Source organism: Lonchura striata, chromosome 12 (genome assembly GCF_046129695.1).
Source record: "Lonchura striata isolate bLonStr1 chromosome 12, bLonStr1.mat, whole genome shotgun sequence".
In the NCBI taxonomy this organism is placed as follows: domain Eukaryota; kingdom Metazoa; phylum Chordata; class Aves; order Passeriformes; family Estrildidae; genus Lonchura; species Lonchura striata.
The window spans coordinates 5811341-5830026 of NC_134614.1; the positions used below are offsets into that span (position 1 = coordinate 5811341).

Sequence of the window (18686 nt, forward strand, 5' to 3'; positions counted from 1 at the left end):
GGCAGGTTTGTGTGAAGCAGTTCAGCCTGCATTTTGGAATAAATTAATTTCTCCCTAATGAAATCATAGAGCAGAAGGAGAATGCTGTGAATTTCATGTCTTGACTGCAGTTTTAAAAAAAATTGGTAAAGCTGAAGGATGCTAAGGTCGACAGGAAAGGGATGAGTCAGGGAGATCACTCTGTGCCAGAGGATAAGGGAATATCCATTAAAATATTGTACAGGAAAATACTCCTGACAACACAAGACATCCCCATAGGTTGCTCAACGCCAAAGAAAAACCAAATGAGGCAATGATTAACTAATTTAATTGCTGTCCCTTGCCACATTCTGGTCAGAAATCCCTACGCAATTACTTTAAGAGTGGTGTTCACGTGCCAGAGTAGAAGTCAAGGCAATGAAGAAAAGCATTTAACCCAAGGAATTAATCATCAGGGGAAACAAAGGAGAGAAGCTGGAAGAATATGAACTGGGGTAAGGCATGAAATTGGAAATCAGGGATGATAATCCTGGATTTGGTCACACTCTGCTCAGGCAAAGGGAATTGGCATCATGGGGTTATGTGATCAACTCCTGTGATGAACTCACAGAGGGATGGGAAGGGAAAAATCAGACTGGGGGAGAAGGCTGAGGGAAATGGAACAGAGGGAAAGGGATCTTGTGGGGCCTCCACCAAGGAGTGGAGATCAAAATCTCTTTAAGGAGATCAAAATCTCTTTAATACCATGAGAAAAGCAAACCTAAGGAACTTTAGGCCCTTATGGAAGGTTTCCACTCTCTGCCTACATGCTGGAGAAGTTCTGCTGCCAGCACCAGGGGCCAGATGGTTCTGGATACAGGAGCTGAAAGATGTGTTGTGCTTGGGGAGAAGGCAGGAATGTGGATATTTGGGGAGAACAGAATGATTTCAGAATCCATGAGAGAGCAATACTGTGTGAGTGATATTTTGAGATGGTATTAGAGATCCTGAAACTGTGCACTCCCAAGTTCTGAGGGGAGATGAAATTAAATACGCAATTATTGCACTTGGGAATATTAACTCTGAGAAAAGCTGCATTTCATTTTGATTCAAATATTCCAATTCAAGTTGCCCAAAGCTCCTTGACAGTCAAAGCTGATTTTTAGGAGAATATAAGATCTTTAGCACTACATATTCCCCTTAGAACAGCTTTGTGATGACCCACTTCCAAATCCTGCAGTAAAATAGGGCTTGTCCCTTTTCAGAACCATTTACTTTCCAGCCTCCTGTGACCCAGAGGGGTTTGGTGTCCCTCAGCCATACCTGCTTTGCCAATCTGCACTGCCAGCTTGGTCAGCTTTCCCTGCAGGACGGATTTTTCCTTCTTGTGCATGTTGGACTTCTTCTTGTCCTTGTCGTCTCCCTCTCCCCCTTCTGCACTCTTCAGCGGCTGCATCTCCATGGCAGCAGCCCCGTCCTGCTGCTTGGCTGATAATGCAGAACAAAACTGTTACTCCAGAGCTTTATCCCTTCCTTTTCTCTGGGTTCATCCTCTGTGAACCCAGCCAGCATCACAGGGGACAATCTCTGCCAGGGACACCCTTGGCTCCCTGGAGACCCAGCGGGGCTCTGCAGGACACGGCTGTGCCAGCACATCCCGTGGGGATTTGGGCTGGAAAGCACTGATTGGGTTTATTCCTCATTTCTACCCCCACCCACGATGCTCTGGCCATACACATATATGTCACTGAATGTCTTGCCCGTGACTCGGCAGGGACAGCCCCAGCCCTGCAGGATTCCCTGGAACAGCAGAGCTCAGGTGCCCCCACAGATCCATATTCCTCTGGATTTTGGGATGCCTCTCGGAATGCAGTGCCCCCTCATGATCATATTTCCAATGCAAAGGTTTTGAAGGCCACGTGGCTGCACAGGTGGCCCATGTGTCACCTCTCTGGGCTGCAGGGGCACCTCAGTGACCAGGGGACCACACTCTGCCATCCACCATTGCAGAAAATCCCTCTGTTATAAAGTTTCCTCAGCATTCCGTGATCAAGGTCCTCAGCCCCTCGGGTCTCATGGTGGTGGCACCACCATTCCCCCACAAAACCCACACCCAGTTTCAGGGCTGGTCCCTCCTTTCCTGACAGAATGCCAGCAGAGGAAACTTTATTTTTTTAACGTGTTTCTGAAAGGCGATGACATTGCAGTGGATATATGTACATGTGTCTGGTTTGTACAGAGCATAATAACTAAAATAGGATGAGATGAAACAGCTTTGCTTTTGTGAAGAGATTGTACAAGACCGTGCTTGTTTGACCTGGAAATCTAATTTATCTACCTAGCCTGAATTCTTATTATTTAATAGCATTTTATTTGGTACTTTTGTACCATGAACCACTGAGTTTCTCTATCCAGTTTCTGAGCCATCACCTTTGCAATGTTCAATATTATCTGAGAAGAGAAAATTATAATTTTATTTGGTATAACCCAAAGAGCTCATGATTGCTGTGTCTTATAATAAAAAGGGAACCATGACTTTGCTTCAGAGAAAGCAAAATATTGATTCCAATTTCTTCCCGACACTGTATATTAAATAAGAAACTCCTAAGACTCTGAATCTTCCTGTTGTTTATCCTTATAAAAGGCTTTTACACTGCTAAACAACACCTTGGCTTTAAGGTTTCCTTTTTTTTTTGCTTTGCCTTTTCCCTGCAAATGAAGAGATGTCCAGACAATGCCATCAGACACCAGACATGATGAGACATAAAAAAACTGGGCTGGAAAATCACTAACAATACGTAGGATACACAACTTGCACAGGAAAAAAATTAATTCAAATGAGCTTTATGAGATGAAAGCAACATCTATAAATGGTTCCTTTAAAATACTCCTCTCCTAAACCTCTGCAGCTTGTGGAAGGCACAATCTCTTTGGTTGAGGTTGGTTGTTTGGGGGTTTTTGGGACATTCTGCATGAACAATTAGGGCCAGTTTCACACACAGGCACAGACCACAGGTTCTCACTGTACTTTGGGACAGGCTTGAACTACATGCTCTCAATACAATCCACAACCTCCTGAATAGCAAAGAAGATTACCTTTGTTCTGGTTGTTCTCCATATTCCCATCCTGCATCTTGCCTAAATGATGAAAAATTCCAACAGACAACAGACAGTAAACAACCTTCAGCCAAGACAGAACACGAAAATGGGGATTTTTATCAATGGGAGACAAAAGCCATGAGCACACCACGGGCACCTGGGCACCATCCCCTGCCCTCACACCTGCACTCACAGAGGGGCCAACCCAGCCGGGCATGCCCAAGGAATTCCAGCCAAGCTCAGGGTTGGAGTACCTTAAATGCTGAATATCAGCACGAATCTTTGAGGAATCTGCATAAATTCAGAGGGGGAAATGAATAAAGTGGATCTGGTGGAAAGAGGAATTGGAATAATATTCCTGAGCTGATGTTTCAGAGGGCTGGGACTTAAAAATTCTGGCATACACCAGTAGAGAGTATGGCTTTCTTAATGTATTCCAGAATTAAATTGATCATGTTACTAAACTGAGGAAAAAATAGAAACAATGGTGTTAATAAGTCTAAATAACTAAAAAATGTAAATCAGATAGGATTTTAAAATTACATCTTCCTCGCTTGGTTGTTCTAATTAGCAAATTTCTTCTGGAAATACAAGTGCCAGGTGACTTAAATTTTTCAGATTTATCCTGAACATAGGTTTACCAAGTGCCTCTTTAATTTCCAGCTTGACATTTTATCCACAAACAGTTTTACCACAGCAAAGTCCTTATTCCTTTGTGCCTTTTTAAAGTGGTAATGTCATTTGAAAGTGTGCATGAGATAAAAATGGCAAAATGTACAAATCACATAAAAAACTTTGGCATTCAGAATAACAGCTATATATTTTCCAATGTATTCAGAATTTCTTGGTAGGATCCTTTATGAAACTTTCACAGTAATTATATTAATTTATGGAAAAGACTACAAGAAATATTATCTCAGAATGGATGACAGTGTCTTTTGGTAGTTATGTAAAATGCACAAGAAAAAATGATGCTAAGGGAAATTAAGTTAAAACTCCATTACAGGATTGTTGACACATTCTAATAAGAAATGTACCATCAGAATTTATTAAAAATGTGCCAGCAGGTACATCTTGTTCTTCTGACTGCTATGTGGATTAATTTTTTCACTCTGCTGTGAATAAATCATAACAAAATGGAAAAGCTAAGATGTGTCTCTTGCACGTTGGTCTTTGCACTAAGTGGGAGAGCAAAAGTGACCAAATCAGTCTTGTATTTGTCAAAAATAGGGCCCAGTGCCACACTGAGAAATTTCAAAGCCCAGAAGCAGAGCCAGGGAAAGGACATTTCCAGACCTAAAGTCATCTGAGAGCTCAGGTGGATGAACCACTGACCATCAGCTGCTTCTCTGTATTTCTAATTCTATTCCCACCCTGGCAATAACAGGACTTCTAAAAATCCAGAATTCACCTTCCAGAGCTTTACACTTTGCACAAGAGAGAAATCCCTGAACCTGAGCAAAACCAAGCTCAATTTCACAGGGAAATTCACTATAAAACCTTGGCTCTGGGGCACAGTTGGACTCAGTACCTGCCTGGTGGCTCTTTGTCTTAGAAGGGCTTTTAATAAAGTTACTGGAAGACACAAAGTATCTCTGGAGATTTGGATTTCTGGCTGGAGCATAAAGCCTTCCCAAAGAACTGGAAGGCATTAATTTAGAGCAGGCAGTCTGCTCCATTTCCTGCTCTGGAGATCCTTTTGCAGAGTGCAATTCCTAACCTCGGAGTGGCAAAAAAATGGAACAATATTCAACTTTCAAAAAGATAAAAATCACCAACAAAACCCAAACATGGCTGTCCCAACTGGCAAACACATCACAGAGATAATTTTTTTTGTCAATTAAAATATGTACTTTTAGGACATATATTTGCTATTTAATAGCATAATTATCATAATAAATTACACCAACAATTGACTGGCTGCCTGAAAACAGCAGTACACAAAATAAACAAGCATTAACAACAGTTTAAATGCAGATATTTTAAAAATACATTCATAATATTCTTAAATCTACTGCATTCAGGTTATTGAGTGGGGGAAGTCATCAGAGGTAGTTACAGTACAGTTATTTAGACAGAATAACAAAGAGAAGGTAATTTGAGTAATGAAGAAAAAGAAAAGGAAGCTGTAAACTATTTATATCCTCCTGTGCCAAATAATTTTAAGGCTCCATTTTGGTATAAAATATGGACAGGGAAATTAAGGCAGAAAGAAAGGTGATAGAATCACCACTGCTGAGAGATCCTTCCTCCTTCCAGGTCCAAATACTCCCCCATCCTTCTCTCCTTGGTGCATTATTTGGAATTGTCAAAAGGAGGAGTATTTATTAATATTTTGATAGCATCATGTGAAATAATACTTTAAAAATACAGTATTTTTTTACATATTTCTAAAAATACTTTCTTCTTTTCTGTTTGGAGTAATAAATAAAATAAATGTTGTTTGGGCTGGAGAAATACATCTGAGATTTTTATCTCTTTTCTAAGCAAGGATGAAAAATCAGAAAGTTTAGAATATCATTTCTAACATCTGCATTCTGCAGCTGATTTGAAAGTTCTGAATTTAAATATAAATATTTTTCACATGCCTTTGCCTCACTACCATTCCTGTATTTTGGAAAGGACTCCTGACACCTTTACTGACAAAACTCTTACTGTAAAAGTCATGGACTTCACCAAACAAAATTCCTAAGAAAAGCCTCTCTTTACCTGCTTTAGCCCTTGAGGAAAATGTCACAGAACAACAAATTCCTATCAGTATTTTGGAAATTATTTCCCTCATTTGGAAATTATTTCTAAATTGGAAAAAGTGCTTGGAATCAACCAAAGAAAATAATGGAATTGTTGTCCAAGTGCTGAGAGGGAACCACTGTGTTAAACAGGAAGTTTTAGATAATTCCTCTATGCATTCAATAAATAGCTTTCCATACAATTCAGAAATATATTAAAATATAAATTTTAAAATGCATTAAAAATAGAAAAATTATATTTAAAAGTGAGCTCAAACTGCAAATTGCTTTGCAGGAGGAGAAGTAGCTCAGTACCTACACTGGGATTGGCTGTAGATGTAAAATATTCCAGCAGAGATTTCTCTGACTCTGGTAAGCCATTTCTATACCTTTTCTATATTTTCTGAACACACATTTACATAGCAAATTCTCTATCTTACAAAAGCCAAAAATACCCCAACAACCCACCCTGGAAATCCTGATTTAGGAAAGTGGCAGTGCTCTACTGGAAAGAAATCAAATTTGGGGTAATTTGAGCTACTAGGAGGAAATCAAATTTGGGGTAAACAAGCTGTAAACAATGATTGCTGCTTCCTTGATTTTCATTTTTTAAAGTTACCTTTACTAAATACTTTTTTAATGAGTTTTCCTGAATTACTACATTTATGCAAAATTTTCTGCTCTGTTTAAGGCCTTAATTTGCAACCTTTCAAAAACTGAATGTATTGTTCACCATTCTGACAATGAGATCAGCAACAACTCTTTATTTTGATCACAACTCCTAAAACTCAACATTTATAAGAATTTATGAGTTCCTTTGGTACAGCACATAATACTTAGGCTGGGTCACAAAATAAATGAATTTATCACTACAGGCTCACAGGTTGACAACAAACTCTGTATCTTTTGTCAATTTTTTATTGACAATTAAGAATGAATATATTTTATCTGAAATGCAATTGGCTGATTTTTCAAGCAATAACATTTCCTGAGCTTGCTACTTATTCAAGTATACAATTATTAATTCTTATTTAAAGGTATTATCTACACAAAGGTATTACTTTAGGTAAAATTCTTGTTTCCAATCACACCTCAGGAAGAATTTTCAGACTTTAAAAAAACATTCATTTCATCCAGACCAGAGAAATATGCAGATGAATTTGTTGTGCTTGCATTGTAACTTATCCTCTCCTTCCTTTCTGCCCTTCAAACCATATCTATATTTTCACTATTTAACTCATCATAATCAGCAGTTCTGAGAAATTACCCAAAATCTGTTGTTGCCCATTTCCCAGATAATTCCAAAGCACTCAGATCTATGTTTGCCTGCCTAATTCTCTGAGCAGTTGAATTGTGGAAAGCCTCTCCTGTCCTTGTCGATCAAAGAGCAACAGAATAATTGCACTGCCTCATCTCAGAGGAGCTAAAATCCAAAACATCCTTAACTGCACGAAAAATTCCCTGCACACTGCAAAGCCCTGAGCTTGTATCTCTCAGCTCCAGGATAAACATGGGCAGTAACTGTTGTTCCTGACTGGAGAGAGGATGATGGAAAACCACATCCCTAATTCCGACACTGATCTAATATCCCCTGGAACTCAATTTCCTCATTAAGCTCAGCATTAGGCCCAAACACAACAGGGATTTACCAGGCAGCCCCAGCTCTGAGCAGAGCCCAGGGCTCCTTCTGCACCTGCTGAGCACCAGCGAGGAGGGGCTGAACTCTGCTCCCATCCCCTCTGCAGCTGGCAGGGACGAGCAGGAGTGCTGAGCATCCCAGGGCTGTGGGGGAGTTTGTTTTACACTCACCAAAGTGGAATTATCACAGAACCTTCACAGAATGGTTTGGGTTGGAACAAACCCTAAAGCTTATCCAGTGCCACCCCTGCCATGGCAGGGACATCTTCCACTGTCCCAGGCTGCTCCAGCCCTGTCCAACCTGGCCTTGGGCATTTCCAGGAGCTGCTCTGTGTCAGGACCTCAGCCTCCCCACAGCAATGGAGAATAAAACACTTACAATTCATTCCCTGGTTCTTGATCTTTAGGGAATCTGGAACCAGAATGATGGAGGTCCCTGCCATGCAAGGAGATGTAGGGATTGTAAATCCTAGTTTTCCAGAATGGGTTTTAAATCTGCTAATATGTTTCTTTTAAATTATTTGAGAATAGGCTTAAATATTTCCTGTGTCACTGTTTTAAATAAGATCCTACAGCAGTAAATCCTGTTCCTTGTTTAGCACTTGATATTGCTGTCAGAAACTCTGATTTCACATGTGAAATGCAACCTGCATGGCAAAAAGACTTCTTTCACCAACGTGATGAAAAGTAGAATGACTTTACTCGGTATTTTTGGCTCTGCACAAGATGGAAAGGTTGCTTGGCAAATAAAGGCTCATGTATCTGATTAGCAGCAAAATACAGCTGATGCCTACACTAATATTGACCCATTCAATCCAATTTAACACTGGAATTGGACTATTAGGAGAGACACTGAAATATCTGCGTGCTAACAAGCAGGGTCAGGAATCTGTACTGGGACACAGTCAAAACTGGCATCAGGAATGGTTTGGTTTGGGTTTAGTTTGCACAGGCAGGCTCAGGAAAAAGTCACTGAGGGCTCAGACAATTATCCACAAAACTTCTTGGTCCCTCCTGAAACAGATGCTGAAAACAGATGTTCCTAACACAGCATTGGTTGAAATGGAAGCAGATCCCTGATCCCACCCAGCCCTCTCTCAGAACTGTGTGAGGAATTAAGGGTGAAAAAGAGGAGAAGCAGAAAGAATCCCTTTCTCATGCTGCTCCTCTCCAGATCTGCGCGGAATAATGAAATTTTATAATAAAACTTCAAGCAAATCTGCCCAAAAGTTTTGAAACTGGCCTGACATAGCTACTTCTTTTAGCTGCAGTCTGAATGAAACAGATCACGATGCCAAGCTCTGCCAGGCTGAATTCTATGGGAATGAAGCTGCAGCACCCCTGTGGCCCCTCTGCCAAGCTCCTGCAGAGCATGTGGAGCAGGATCTCTCAGAGTGCACTCACACACACACAACATCTGTGCAGGGCAGCCAGGGGAGAGGGAATTTGACACAGTCAGGAGAGAAATCCATCAAATCAGACAAGCTGGGGGTTGTGACGTACCATTGACTAAGCTGGCATTTGCATTATCAGTGGCATTTGCACCTGCTGCACCATCTGTGGCTGGAGGAGGGTGGGAGGAGGGATGGGAAGAATCTACTGAGCAATAATGGATAAAAAAAAAAAACAAAACAACAAAACAAACAAAAAAAACACACAAAAACAAAACAGCAAATAATAAATAAATAATAACAGCAACGCGAACGAATGCACGTGACAGAGCGAAAAGCCTTCGTGGCTTTGTTTGCTCCCAAAATCAAAGAGTATGAAATTAATTAACACAAATTTCCAAAGCAATGTGGCATTGGGAAGGAGTCACAAAGTAAGCTGAAAACTATGATAATAATAATAACAATATTAATAATAATAATAATAAAAGAGAAATAAATATGAAACACATTTAGCGAAGTTAAAGGAGTTGGTGAAAACAGACTGTACAGAGTCCTGTGTGCATTTCTTTAGTTCTTTTATATATTATTTTTTGTATTTTAATGTAATTTATGCACTTTTTAAGTGGCTGAAATGTTTCTTTTGGTGTTAATTTACACAGTGCATGTGTAGCTTTAAAATTTGCATTTAAAAATGTTTTATATCTATATCTGTACATACTTCTACATAGTACAGTAGTAATTATTTTATGTTTTAAATAATTTTGCACATTATGATTGATAATCACTGGTGCATCCCAATCTAACAGGGCTCAATCCATGCCCTGCCATCACCCAGGTAAAATGTACATTGATCTGAGTAGAAACATGGAATTTTCCTATATTTTATGTGGGAAAGGCAAATATAGTCTTGAGGAGAATAAGGAGTTATTTTAAATCCAGATAACAGACATGATAAATTTCCTGGTTTGTGATAACATTAAAGAAGAATCAGAAAAGAAAACCTCTTCTTCTTTTCAGTTATTATTCACATATTAGAGAAAATTGGACAAGAAATCTTTCCTCACAGGAAGGTGAAAAGCTTAAAGAAGGTTTTATCATTTTACTATGTTTTTTTATAATAAAGTTTAATAAAATTAGTCTCTGCAAATAATAGCTGAAATTTATTTTGTTTTGTTTCTGGTGGTGAATTGCTCACAACAGAATCAAGTCCTCCCATGAATCCTGACCTAGAGTTTCAAGCTGCTCCAGTCCTTGCCCCACAGGGATTATTTCGTGCTGTACTGGGTTGGTACTGCAGAAGAATGGGCTGATTTTATTTACAAATGGCAAATTGGGAGAAAAAAATAAACAGCTCCCAGGATTTAAAAACACACCCTGTGCAACTGCATTCAGGAAAATTTCAATTGCAAATTTGATTACTGTGGTGGCAACTACTTAAACTGTTTTGGTGACTCGTCCTTGCTCTTTATTCCGTTTGGATCCCCACCCCAACCAGCACAGCGAGAGCTGCTAACAGCAAATCAAGTATTCCACATTAAATACTTTGCAATTTACTTCTGGAGAACAGCTGATTATTCCAGCTGAACGGGAAGATTTGCAACACTAACAATGCCTGCACACCAAAAGATTTGGCACCAGCAATCTTGTTGATTTGAAATAATTTTTTTTTTTTTAATTTCAACTTGACTGATTCAAAGATGATTATTTCAATCAGCAGTTCCCCCCTGATTTGCACCATTGGATGGGATATAATTCTTACTCTACCTGGAAGCTGCTGTTCCTCCTCCTGTTTCACACCTGCATGATGATTTTTAAAGTGTTAATGAACAATAAAAGCACACACCCACACGGACTGAAAGGGGCAGGATTTCTGAGAACTGCAGGTTTATGTACCAGAGGTTTTGAGTTGGTGCCTCCATCTGCCACCAGCTCTGTCCAGGCACGAGCACAAAACTGCATCAGAAAATGTGGAGGAATTCTCTATTTTATGGGTTCTTTATATTCTAGCTGTTTCTACAGAGCAATGTTCAATTAAATTCTGTGTCTGCATCCAAATTCTAACACACCTCTGTAAGAATCTCTGTCTCTGGCTAAGTTACAGCCACAAAGTGGTGAAAACTCCCTGATTTCTCTTTTTTTCCTGCCTTTCCAGGCTCTTCCCAGTGAAACCTGAGAGAGGCACCAGTGTCCTGAGCACAGCCTAGGGAGGCCAGCCCAGTTAAACCCAGCCCAGGGAGCTCTCACATCACACAGGGGTGAAGCTGCTCCTCCTCTCCTCCAGAGCACACAAAGGCTCTGAAGGACAGCAAAAGCAAACCCCAAGGTGCTGCTCAAAACTAGCCTGCCATGAAAGAGTTTTGCTTTGTGAAGTTTCAGTCTTTTCTCATTTTAATTCTCCTGGAACTCCCATGGCCGGCAGCTATTGAGCATTTCTGTGCAGAAACGAAATGGTAAACATTTCATTTAGTAAAAAGAGATTTCCTCAAAGCAGCAGGGAGTCAAAGACAGACACTTGTTGAACATACTCAGAAATGGAAATTGTAGGTCTTAAAAACCATTTGAATTTGGCCTTCCTCTCTCCAACTTCATATAAAAAGATGGAAAGAAAAAGAAAGGTGGAATCATATTGCCTGACAGATAGCAAATAAAATGTTCAGTAAAGCTTTAACTGCTTTTTTAATTAATAGTGAAAACCACTGGAAAGAGCAGAAATGTCTGAAAAACCTGTATTAATTGGCCCTTAATCATGTCTGAAAGACAACTATTCCTAGGACAGACTTGGAATGAAATTGTGGAAGCAGAACCATTTACAAGACTGGGTGAAGAAAAACTGGCAAGGACAGACATTAAATCATGTTTCTGCTTAGTGTGCAGCCCATAAATTAGCAAATGCTTGTGACATCACACTGTAATAAGGTGAAAAGCCCAAAGAGGCTTCTTGATTTCATTAACTGATGCAGGACATGAAAGTAAAACTGTCTGCTAACATTTACTGCTACATTCTTGGCTTTTACTATTCTTAACTCGACCTTTACACCTGAAGAAATTAAAATGCCTCTCAAGTCAGTCACTGACATTAAACAACCAGGCTAGCAAAGAGCCACAGCTTATCTTTATTTCAGTCCTGAAGCTCCAACACAGATGCTATTTCCATGGCCAAGGGGTTTTTTTCCCTGGGGAAAAAGAATTGAATTGGTAGAAAAGCACAAAATCTTATCAAACTGTAGGTGAGCATGGATTCATGTAGAGAAGCCACAGCAACTGGAGCATGCCCAGCTGTTCCCTTGCATTTCAGTATGGACTGGGAGCCTGCAGTTTCACACTGGAAAAACATCTTGTTATCCAATGGATTTATTGGCTAACAGCTTCTGCTGTTTTTCTGTGTGACATGTGATGATAAAAATGTGTCATAAAAAAAAAAAAGGCAGTTTGAAAAATCACATTTATTTGTCAAAAGCGGAGGAGAGCTCTGGCTGCACAAAGCCCAGGAGCTTTCTCTGGAGCATCCTGGTGTTGGGAGATTTACCTTTCTTGTCTTTCTTCTCCTCCTCTTCTCCCCCAGCTCCCAGCAGAGTGAAGATGATGCCAGTCTGAGAATTCACCCCCACAGCAGTCACCAGCATCCTCCCAGAGCCTTCCATGACATGGGTGCCTGAAAAGAGGCAAGAAAGGTTACAGAGAGCTAAAATAAATGTAAAAAATTATGTTTTCTGACTGTATTGAGAGAGATTTGCTGCACTTTATAAAGCTATATTGAGGGGGATATCACCACATAACCAAAATAAACCCTGTTGTGCATTATTCTCAAACAAGAATTAATGCTTAAGCACAAACCTCGGGCAGCACATCCATCACCATCAGATTCTCTTTTTAAAAGAAATATTGTCACTAATAGAGTTTATCTTCTGCAAGAAAACAGTTTCATCAAGACATCACAAATACACCAATTAGGTAAAAAAAAACCCAAAATAAATTCAATTCAAACCTAAAGATCAGAAGATATCTTTAAAAGCCAGCAGAGACTTGGTTGGTTCAGTGGGAAAGGAAAAGCGCTGAAACCTTCCTCAGAAATTTATCAGAGCTTCCTTTAAGATGTGCCACAATTTCCAAATACCTTTTAATTAAGGATTTGCTACTTGCATCCCTGTGCTTTGTTCTGAGGGAATCTTCTTCTGAATTGGATGACAAAGGTGGATAAAAATATCCTCCAAGAAGTGCCATTGGCTCCTACGCTCCCAGAGCAGCTTTCCCAGGAGAAGAGGCTCCCAGCAGAGCCCAGCCTTAGCTGGAGAGGGCAGGGCAGGGGGGATGGGGCAGGTTTTACCTGACAGCAGCATTGGGTCTTTGTCCACGGACTTGCGGACCTGGTCGGACTCTCCAGTCAAGGAGCTCTCATCGATTTTGAGATCATTTCCTTGAATAAATATCCCATCAGCAGGTAGAAGGTCACCTGTGGTCAGAACGTGGCGATGGAAAACCTCCATGAGATTGCTTTTAGAATTACATGGTGAGTTTTGTTATAAAAATCACAATTAATTGCATTAAAAGGTGAAATGAAAGAGAAGGGAAGGAATTACTCCTGATTCTGCCCACGTGAACCACAGCACTGCAATCCAGCAAGGAAAGGCCTTTTATTGCAAACATGTTCTGCTTTGTGCTATCCCAGAGTCCAAATGCAGCACATTTAACACACAGTGGACATCTCCATGATGGGGGTTTGGCAGGGAAGTGCTCCTCACATCACCTGAAGGTTTCTCCATCAGACTGCATAGGAATTAACAGCAGCTAATTAACAGCTGAGCTGCCCTTTCCCCTTCCCCTTCAGGGAGCCCTTAGGTAAGTCCAGGAGAAATATGCTGGCTGATGGAAGAGGGATATTGCTGGAATTAATAACTTGCTCCAGAGCACCCAGAGTTCCTGCAGGAGTCTTTCACTCCACTGGAGCACAGGGCTTTCCCTGTGGCATGGAATTGTCAGGCAGCTGATCTGGGGGATCAATCTGGGTCTGAAGCAACTCGTGAGGCGATCACAGAGGCCCAATTCCCTTCTACATAACATTTAAAAACACTTCCTCTTGCCCCTAACCAGACAGAAATAAAAATAAATAAATCTGAATAATGTAATAAATCTGAATAATTGTATGAACGAATACAGGAAACTGGAAGGACAAATACAGAAAACTAGAAGGAGCTAGTAAACTGACCAGTCCTTCTCCTGGTCAGTGAAAGATGTTTACACTAACTAAATTGGTTTCTTAGCAGCTTTACAGCAGGTCTTTATTTTGCTCTCCTTTTGCCCTGACAGCTCAGGTGTCACCTCAGCGTGGCCAAGGGTGACTTTTCTGCCATCCAAACCTGCCGTAACCCTGCCAGTGGAGCGTGTCCATCCTGCTGGGAAGGGCCAGCAGAGCAAACCAAGGTCCCAAAGGCCGTGCACTCACCATATTTGACCTGTGCAATGTCCCCGACCACGATCTCTGCCACGGGGATCTGGATGACCTGTCCCCCTCGCACCACGGTGAACTTCTGCTCCTGCTCGATGCGGCTCTGCAGCCCCCGGAACTGCTTCTCCTTGCTCCAGTCGTTGAAGGCAGTGACCAGGACAACACAGATGACAGACAGCAGGATGGCAGCACCTTCAATCCAGCCAGCTTCGGCCTCCCCCTCATCCTCAGCTCCCCCTGTAGCAGTACCACACCCTGCAGAGATGGAAAGGAGCAGTTTAGGGAGTGTTGGATGTACCACAAGAAATGGAATTTCTGACACAACAAGGGGGTGCGGCAGGCACATTTCTCTCCCTCTCAGGATTTTTCATAGAGGTGCACAGAGAGAAATGAAAGACAAAACAATTTCTATTTTTGCTCCTTGTTTTTCCAATGTTGAATTTATTTGGAGAATTGTTTACCTGGGGTGAGTGCTTGGTTGGATTCTGGTGAGGATTGTTTGAGCCTGATGGCCAATCCAGTCCAGCTGTGTCTGGACTGTCAGGAGAGGGTCATGAGTTGTGTTACAGTTACAGTCAGAGAAAGTAGTATGTAATTATAGTATCCTCCTTTTATATAGTATATTAATGTATTTTAACATAGTTATAATAAAGAAATCATTCAACCTTCTGAATTGAGTCAGACATCATAATTTCTTCCCATTAAGTTCACCTATATTTACAGTAAAGGGGAGGGGATGGAGCTGCTTTTCCAAACACTGCCTGCTGATGAAATGTGGCAGAGTGGAGAAAAATGACAAATAATAATTTTTTTTTTTTTTTCTGTGGATAAGAGAAATGAAATAAATTGACAAAAATCTTAATCCTTTTAAATTTTCTACTGAGCAACCCATCTTTGCTGAACCCAGATTAAACAAATGAAAGGAGAAATTATGTTATGTGATAGAGGACTCTGAGCTTCGCCTGAGCCACCAAAACTGCAGGATAAGAATAAGAATAATACTGAAAGTGACAGGAAGGACTAAAACAATGAATGACATTAAATAATGCAAAACAATGGCATTAAATTCACATTAACACCCTACCAGATTAAATTAAACCATTATAACACAATTTTTTAAAACAATTTTCAACACAATTTCTAAATGTTCTCAACTAAACACACTTACAGGGAACACTCATTAAAAAAATACTGGGGTCAACTGAGTTTATCAGCATTTCAATTTGATAATGAATGTATTAAGGAACACTGAGTAAAAACAATTCCAGTATTAATTCATCAGTCTTCCCTACACAGAAATGCAGTGGGATGCTTCTAGAACTGCAAGTACATTATTGCTGCCAAAGGCAAAACAGTATTAAGAGAACCACTCTGTTCTGAATTGTTAATTCTGAATTAATTTATATACATCTGCTAATTATTTATTTCAAAGTTGAATGCAATAAAAATTTAAATAGATAATATTCACTAAAGGAAAGTGGCATAGCTCTCCTTTTTACTTAAAGAGCACCTGGGAGAAATACTGGACAGGCAAGGGCACATTCCAGAGTCACAATCCAGAGAAACCCCAGCAGGTGGGAGAGAGGAGACCTCAGCCTGGCCAGCAGAGCCTCCTCTCCTGAGGGGTCTGGGAAGAATTGCTCCAATTTTCCATGAAGAATGGGACCAGGCAGGAATTTGACATCACTTCTCCACCTTACCCAGGTACCAGGGGCTTCAGCAGCTTCACTTCCACCTCTGACTGAAGTTTAATTTGGTTTATTCATCACCTCTCACCGGAGAGAATTTACAGCCAGGTTGATTTTTGTATTTAAATTACAAACTGGAGCATCATAATCCATTACCAATTGAGTAATTACTCTTGCATGTGAACAATAACAAAACTACCAAAAGTCAAAGGAGGAAAGATGAGTCTGAACAGCCACCAAGAGAGGAAGAAAATAAAAATGAAGGGAGTTTTTAGCCAAATTCTCTGTAGTTTACACTGAGTTTCTGAGGCAAAGGCTGCTCCCAAGGCATCTCCTGGCAGGGATCTCCTTCCACTGCTGGCCCACCCAAACCTTCAGCACAAGAACCTCACTAAAACCACTTTCTCAAGGAAGAAACTAAGAAAACTAACTAGGAAACTAAGAAGAAACTGAGAAGAAACTAAGAAGAAATTGAGAAATTAACTCAAGGAAGAAATTAAGAAACTTTTTAAGTTCAGTGCCTTCAGCTGCTCATTACCAGCTTCAAATGCAACTCGGAATCCAACCCTGCAACTTCCTCCTGCGGCAGAATGGGGGCTTTGGGAAGGACTAAGGAATTTTGCTCTGTTTAACCTTAATCATCTCAACTGCGCTGTCTTGGATTTTTAGATTCCTTTTCCAAATCAGCAGATTCAATTTTGTCCTGATCGTTTTAAATGGTTTCCTAGTGCAAGTACTTCTGTTTCAGCAGATGTAACACCAGAATTCACTCTCCTTTTTTCATTAGATAAGACTTAGAATTAAATATGATGAATATTCTGATTTTTAATAGCAAACCTCCTCTTCTATTTCTCACAAAAGAAACATGGCCTGGTCTAGCCACAGTCAAACACTGATTTTATTTGCTTTTCAGATGGTTGAAATTTAGCCCAGCTTGTACAAAATTACAAAGAGCTGCTGCAGAGTAATATTTCCAAGACTCTTCAGTTTAAAAAAAAAATAATCTTGATTAAGCAAAATCAGGTGAAAAATAAATATATTCCTTGACTTGAGCAGTGACGTTAATTTTGTGTTTGTCTTGTCAGAACTGATCTCCATGTTGACATAAATGGTACCATGGAGCATGCAAATAATACAAAATATTATCATTAACATAAAAGGACTTACCTGTAGATACCTTGTAGATTAAGCACAACCAAATAAAATATTTCACTTTTCAGCTGAAAACTTTTTATTCTGGCTGAAAAAATTGTTTGTAACAATGAAAGAAAATCTGAAGGAAACAGATTGAACTTAGATCAAGTTTTTGGAAGGTGTCCCTAAATCTGACAAGCTTCCACACTGAATAAAAAAATATGTTTATGACTCAAAATCCTGAGACAATCCTCCACAACCCAATGAAAACAACAAAATTTTAAATGCATTTAGTTTTATTTTCTGTTCCTTTCATCTGACAATGATAAATTCAGTGGAGCAGAGGTGTTTGAAGGTAGGAAGGAATTTTAGGAGTAGAGGAATTAATTGCCAGACCTCATCAGAACCTGAATTATTTGAGAGAGCTGGAGGAAATTCTGAGTTGATTTTTGAGCTGTTAATTGTTGAGATTCAATGTGGCCCCTCTAAAACACCAGGGGATCCCCTGGCCCAGGTGAGAAGTCAATCAGACCATCAGAATTTCCCAAAATTTTGCCTTTGCATTTTACACTCCACAGAAAGGAGATGGGATAAAAGTGCTACACAAATTAATGCAAAATGTTCTTTTTCTAGGAATAAACTCTAACAGAAAACGACCTGCTTCTTACAAGAGCCAGATTTCCAAGCAGATTTTTTTTTTTTTTAATATGAAAAGCAAGATTTTAAAATGCAACCTCTGCCCTTTACAAGATGACCCAGCTGTCAGGAAATATTTACTTGAATTATGTGGTGTTCTTTCTTCCAAACTGTTTTAGAGGTGTTCCTTTAAATAGGAAAAAAAAAATTAAAGGAAACCTGCATCTCCATTGGCTTGAGTCTGTTTAATGTTATCTTATCAAGTTACAGAAAAACAATTGGGTTTTAAATATTTTTTTCTGCTGTTACAGTTTTCTAGAAATTATAGGAAGACTTACATGGATTTACAGAGAGAAACTATGTATTTATAGGGGAAAAAGATACAAACTTGTTAACTCTATATTTAGATTATCTGTACTTATTTCAGTGTAATGTGACCCAGAATTGACCTTACAGATAAGGAGAAAATAAGAAATATTAACAAAATACGTCATATTAATACACCTAAGTAGCAAAACTGAGTTTAAAGCACATAATATTTATTTAAAATGTTCATATAAGCTTGAAAAAATCATGTTGAGGTATAAGATTGCTGTTCTGCTTTCACAGAGAGCACGTGGCTCTCAATGCTACCCAAAAATCTGCCTGAGCATTTATTGAAATGCACCGAGTGAAAAGCACCACAAAAGAGTTATTAATATGCAGATGTGATTTCTGGCAGGGTTTTATTCCAAGACAGAGAATTGTGATGTTCTCATCTTAAATTACCTTTAGCAGAGGCCCTGTCTGTGAGAAAATCCAAATGCAGAGAGGTAAACAAGTTTAAAACACGGAGCTCTTTCTCCTGTGTGCCATGGACAAAGTCTGAGCCTCTGGGGACAGAAAATGTGCAGGGCTTGAAAATGAGGTGCTGAAGACATACAAGTCTGGCACTGAAAAAGCAGATGGAGCCCTAAAATGGATCACCTTA

General features: G+C 39.8%; 1 protein-coding gene across 18 annotated transcripts in view; it reads right to left on the reverse strand.

The window, feature by feature from the left end:
* ATP2B2 (ATPase plasma membrane Ca2+ transporting 2) overlaps window positions 1-18686 on the reverse strand; it is a 396907-nt gene that overhangs the window by 78501 nt on the left and 299720 nt on the right. For 14 of the 18 annotated variants that reach the window (XM_031505904.2, XM_077786067.1, XM_077786058.1 and 11 more), the window contains 6 exons: window positions 14256-14513; window positions 13140-13265; window positions 12342-12467; window positions 8928-9020; window positions 3055-3096; window positions 1282-1446 (listed from right to left, as the gene is read on the reverse strand). In XM_031505904.2, the coding sequence (XP_031361764.1) occupies window positions 1282-1446; window positions 3055-3096; window positions 8928-9020; window positions 12342-12467; window positions 13140-13265; window positions 14256-14513 (810 nt within the window). The remainder of the gene's footprint in view (window positions 1-1281; window positions 1447-3054; window positions 3097-8927; window positions 9021-12341; window positions 12468-13139; window positions 13266-14255; window positions 14514-18686) is intronic. The other 4 variants (XM_021530473.3, XM_077786065.1, XM_021530474.3 and 1 more) reach the window with 2 other exon arrangements.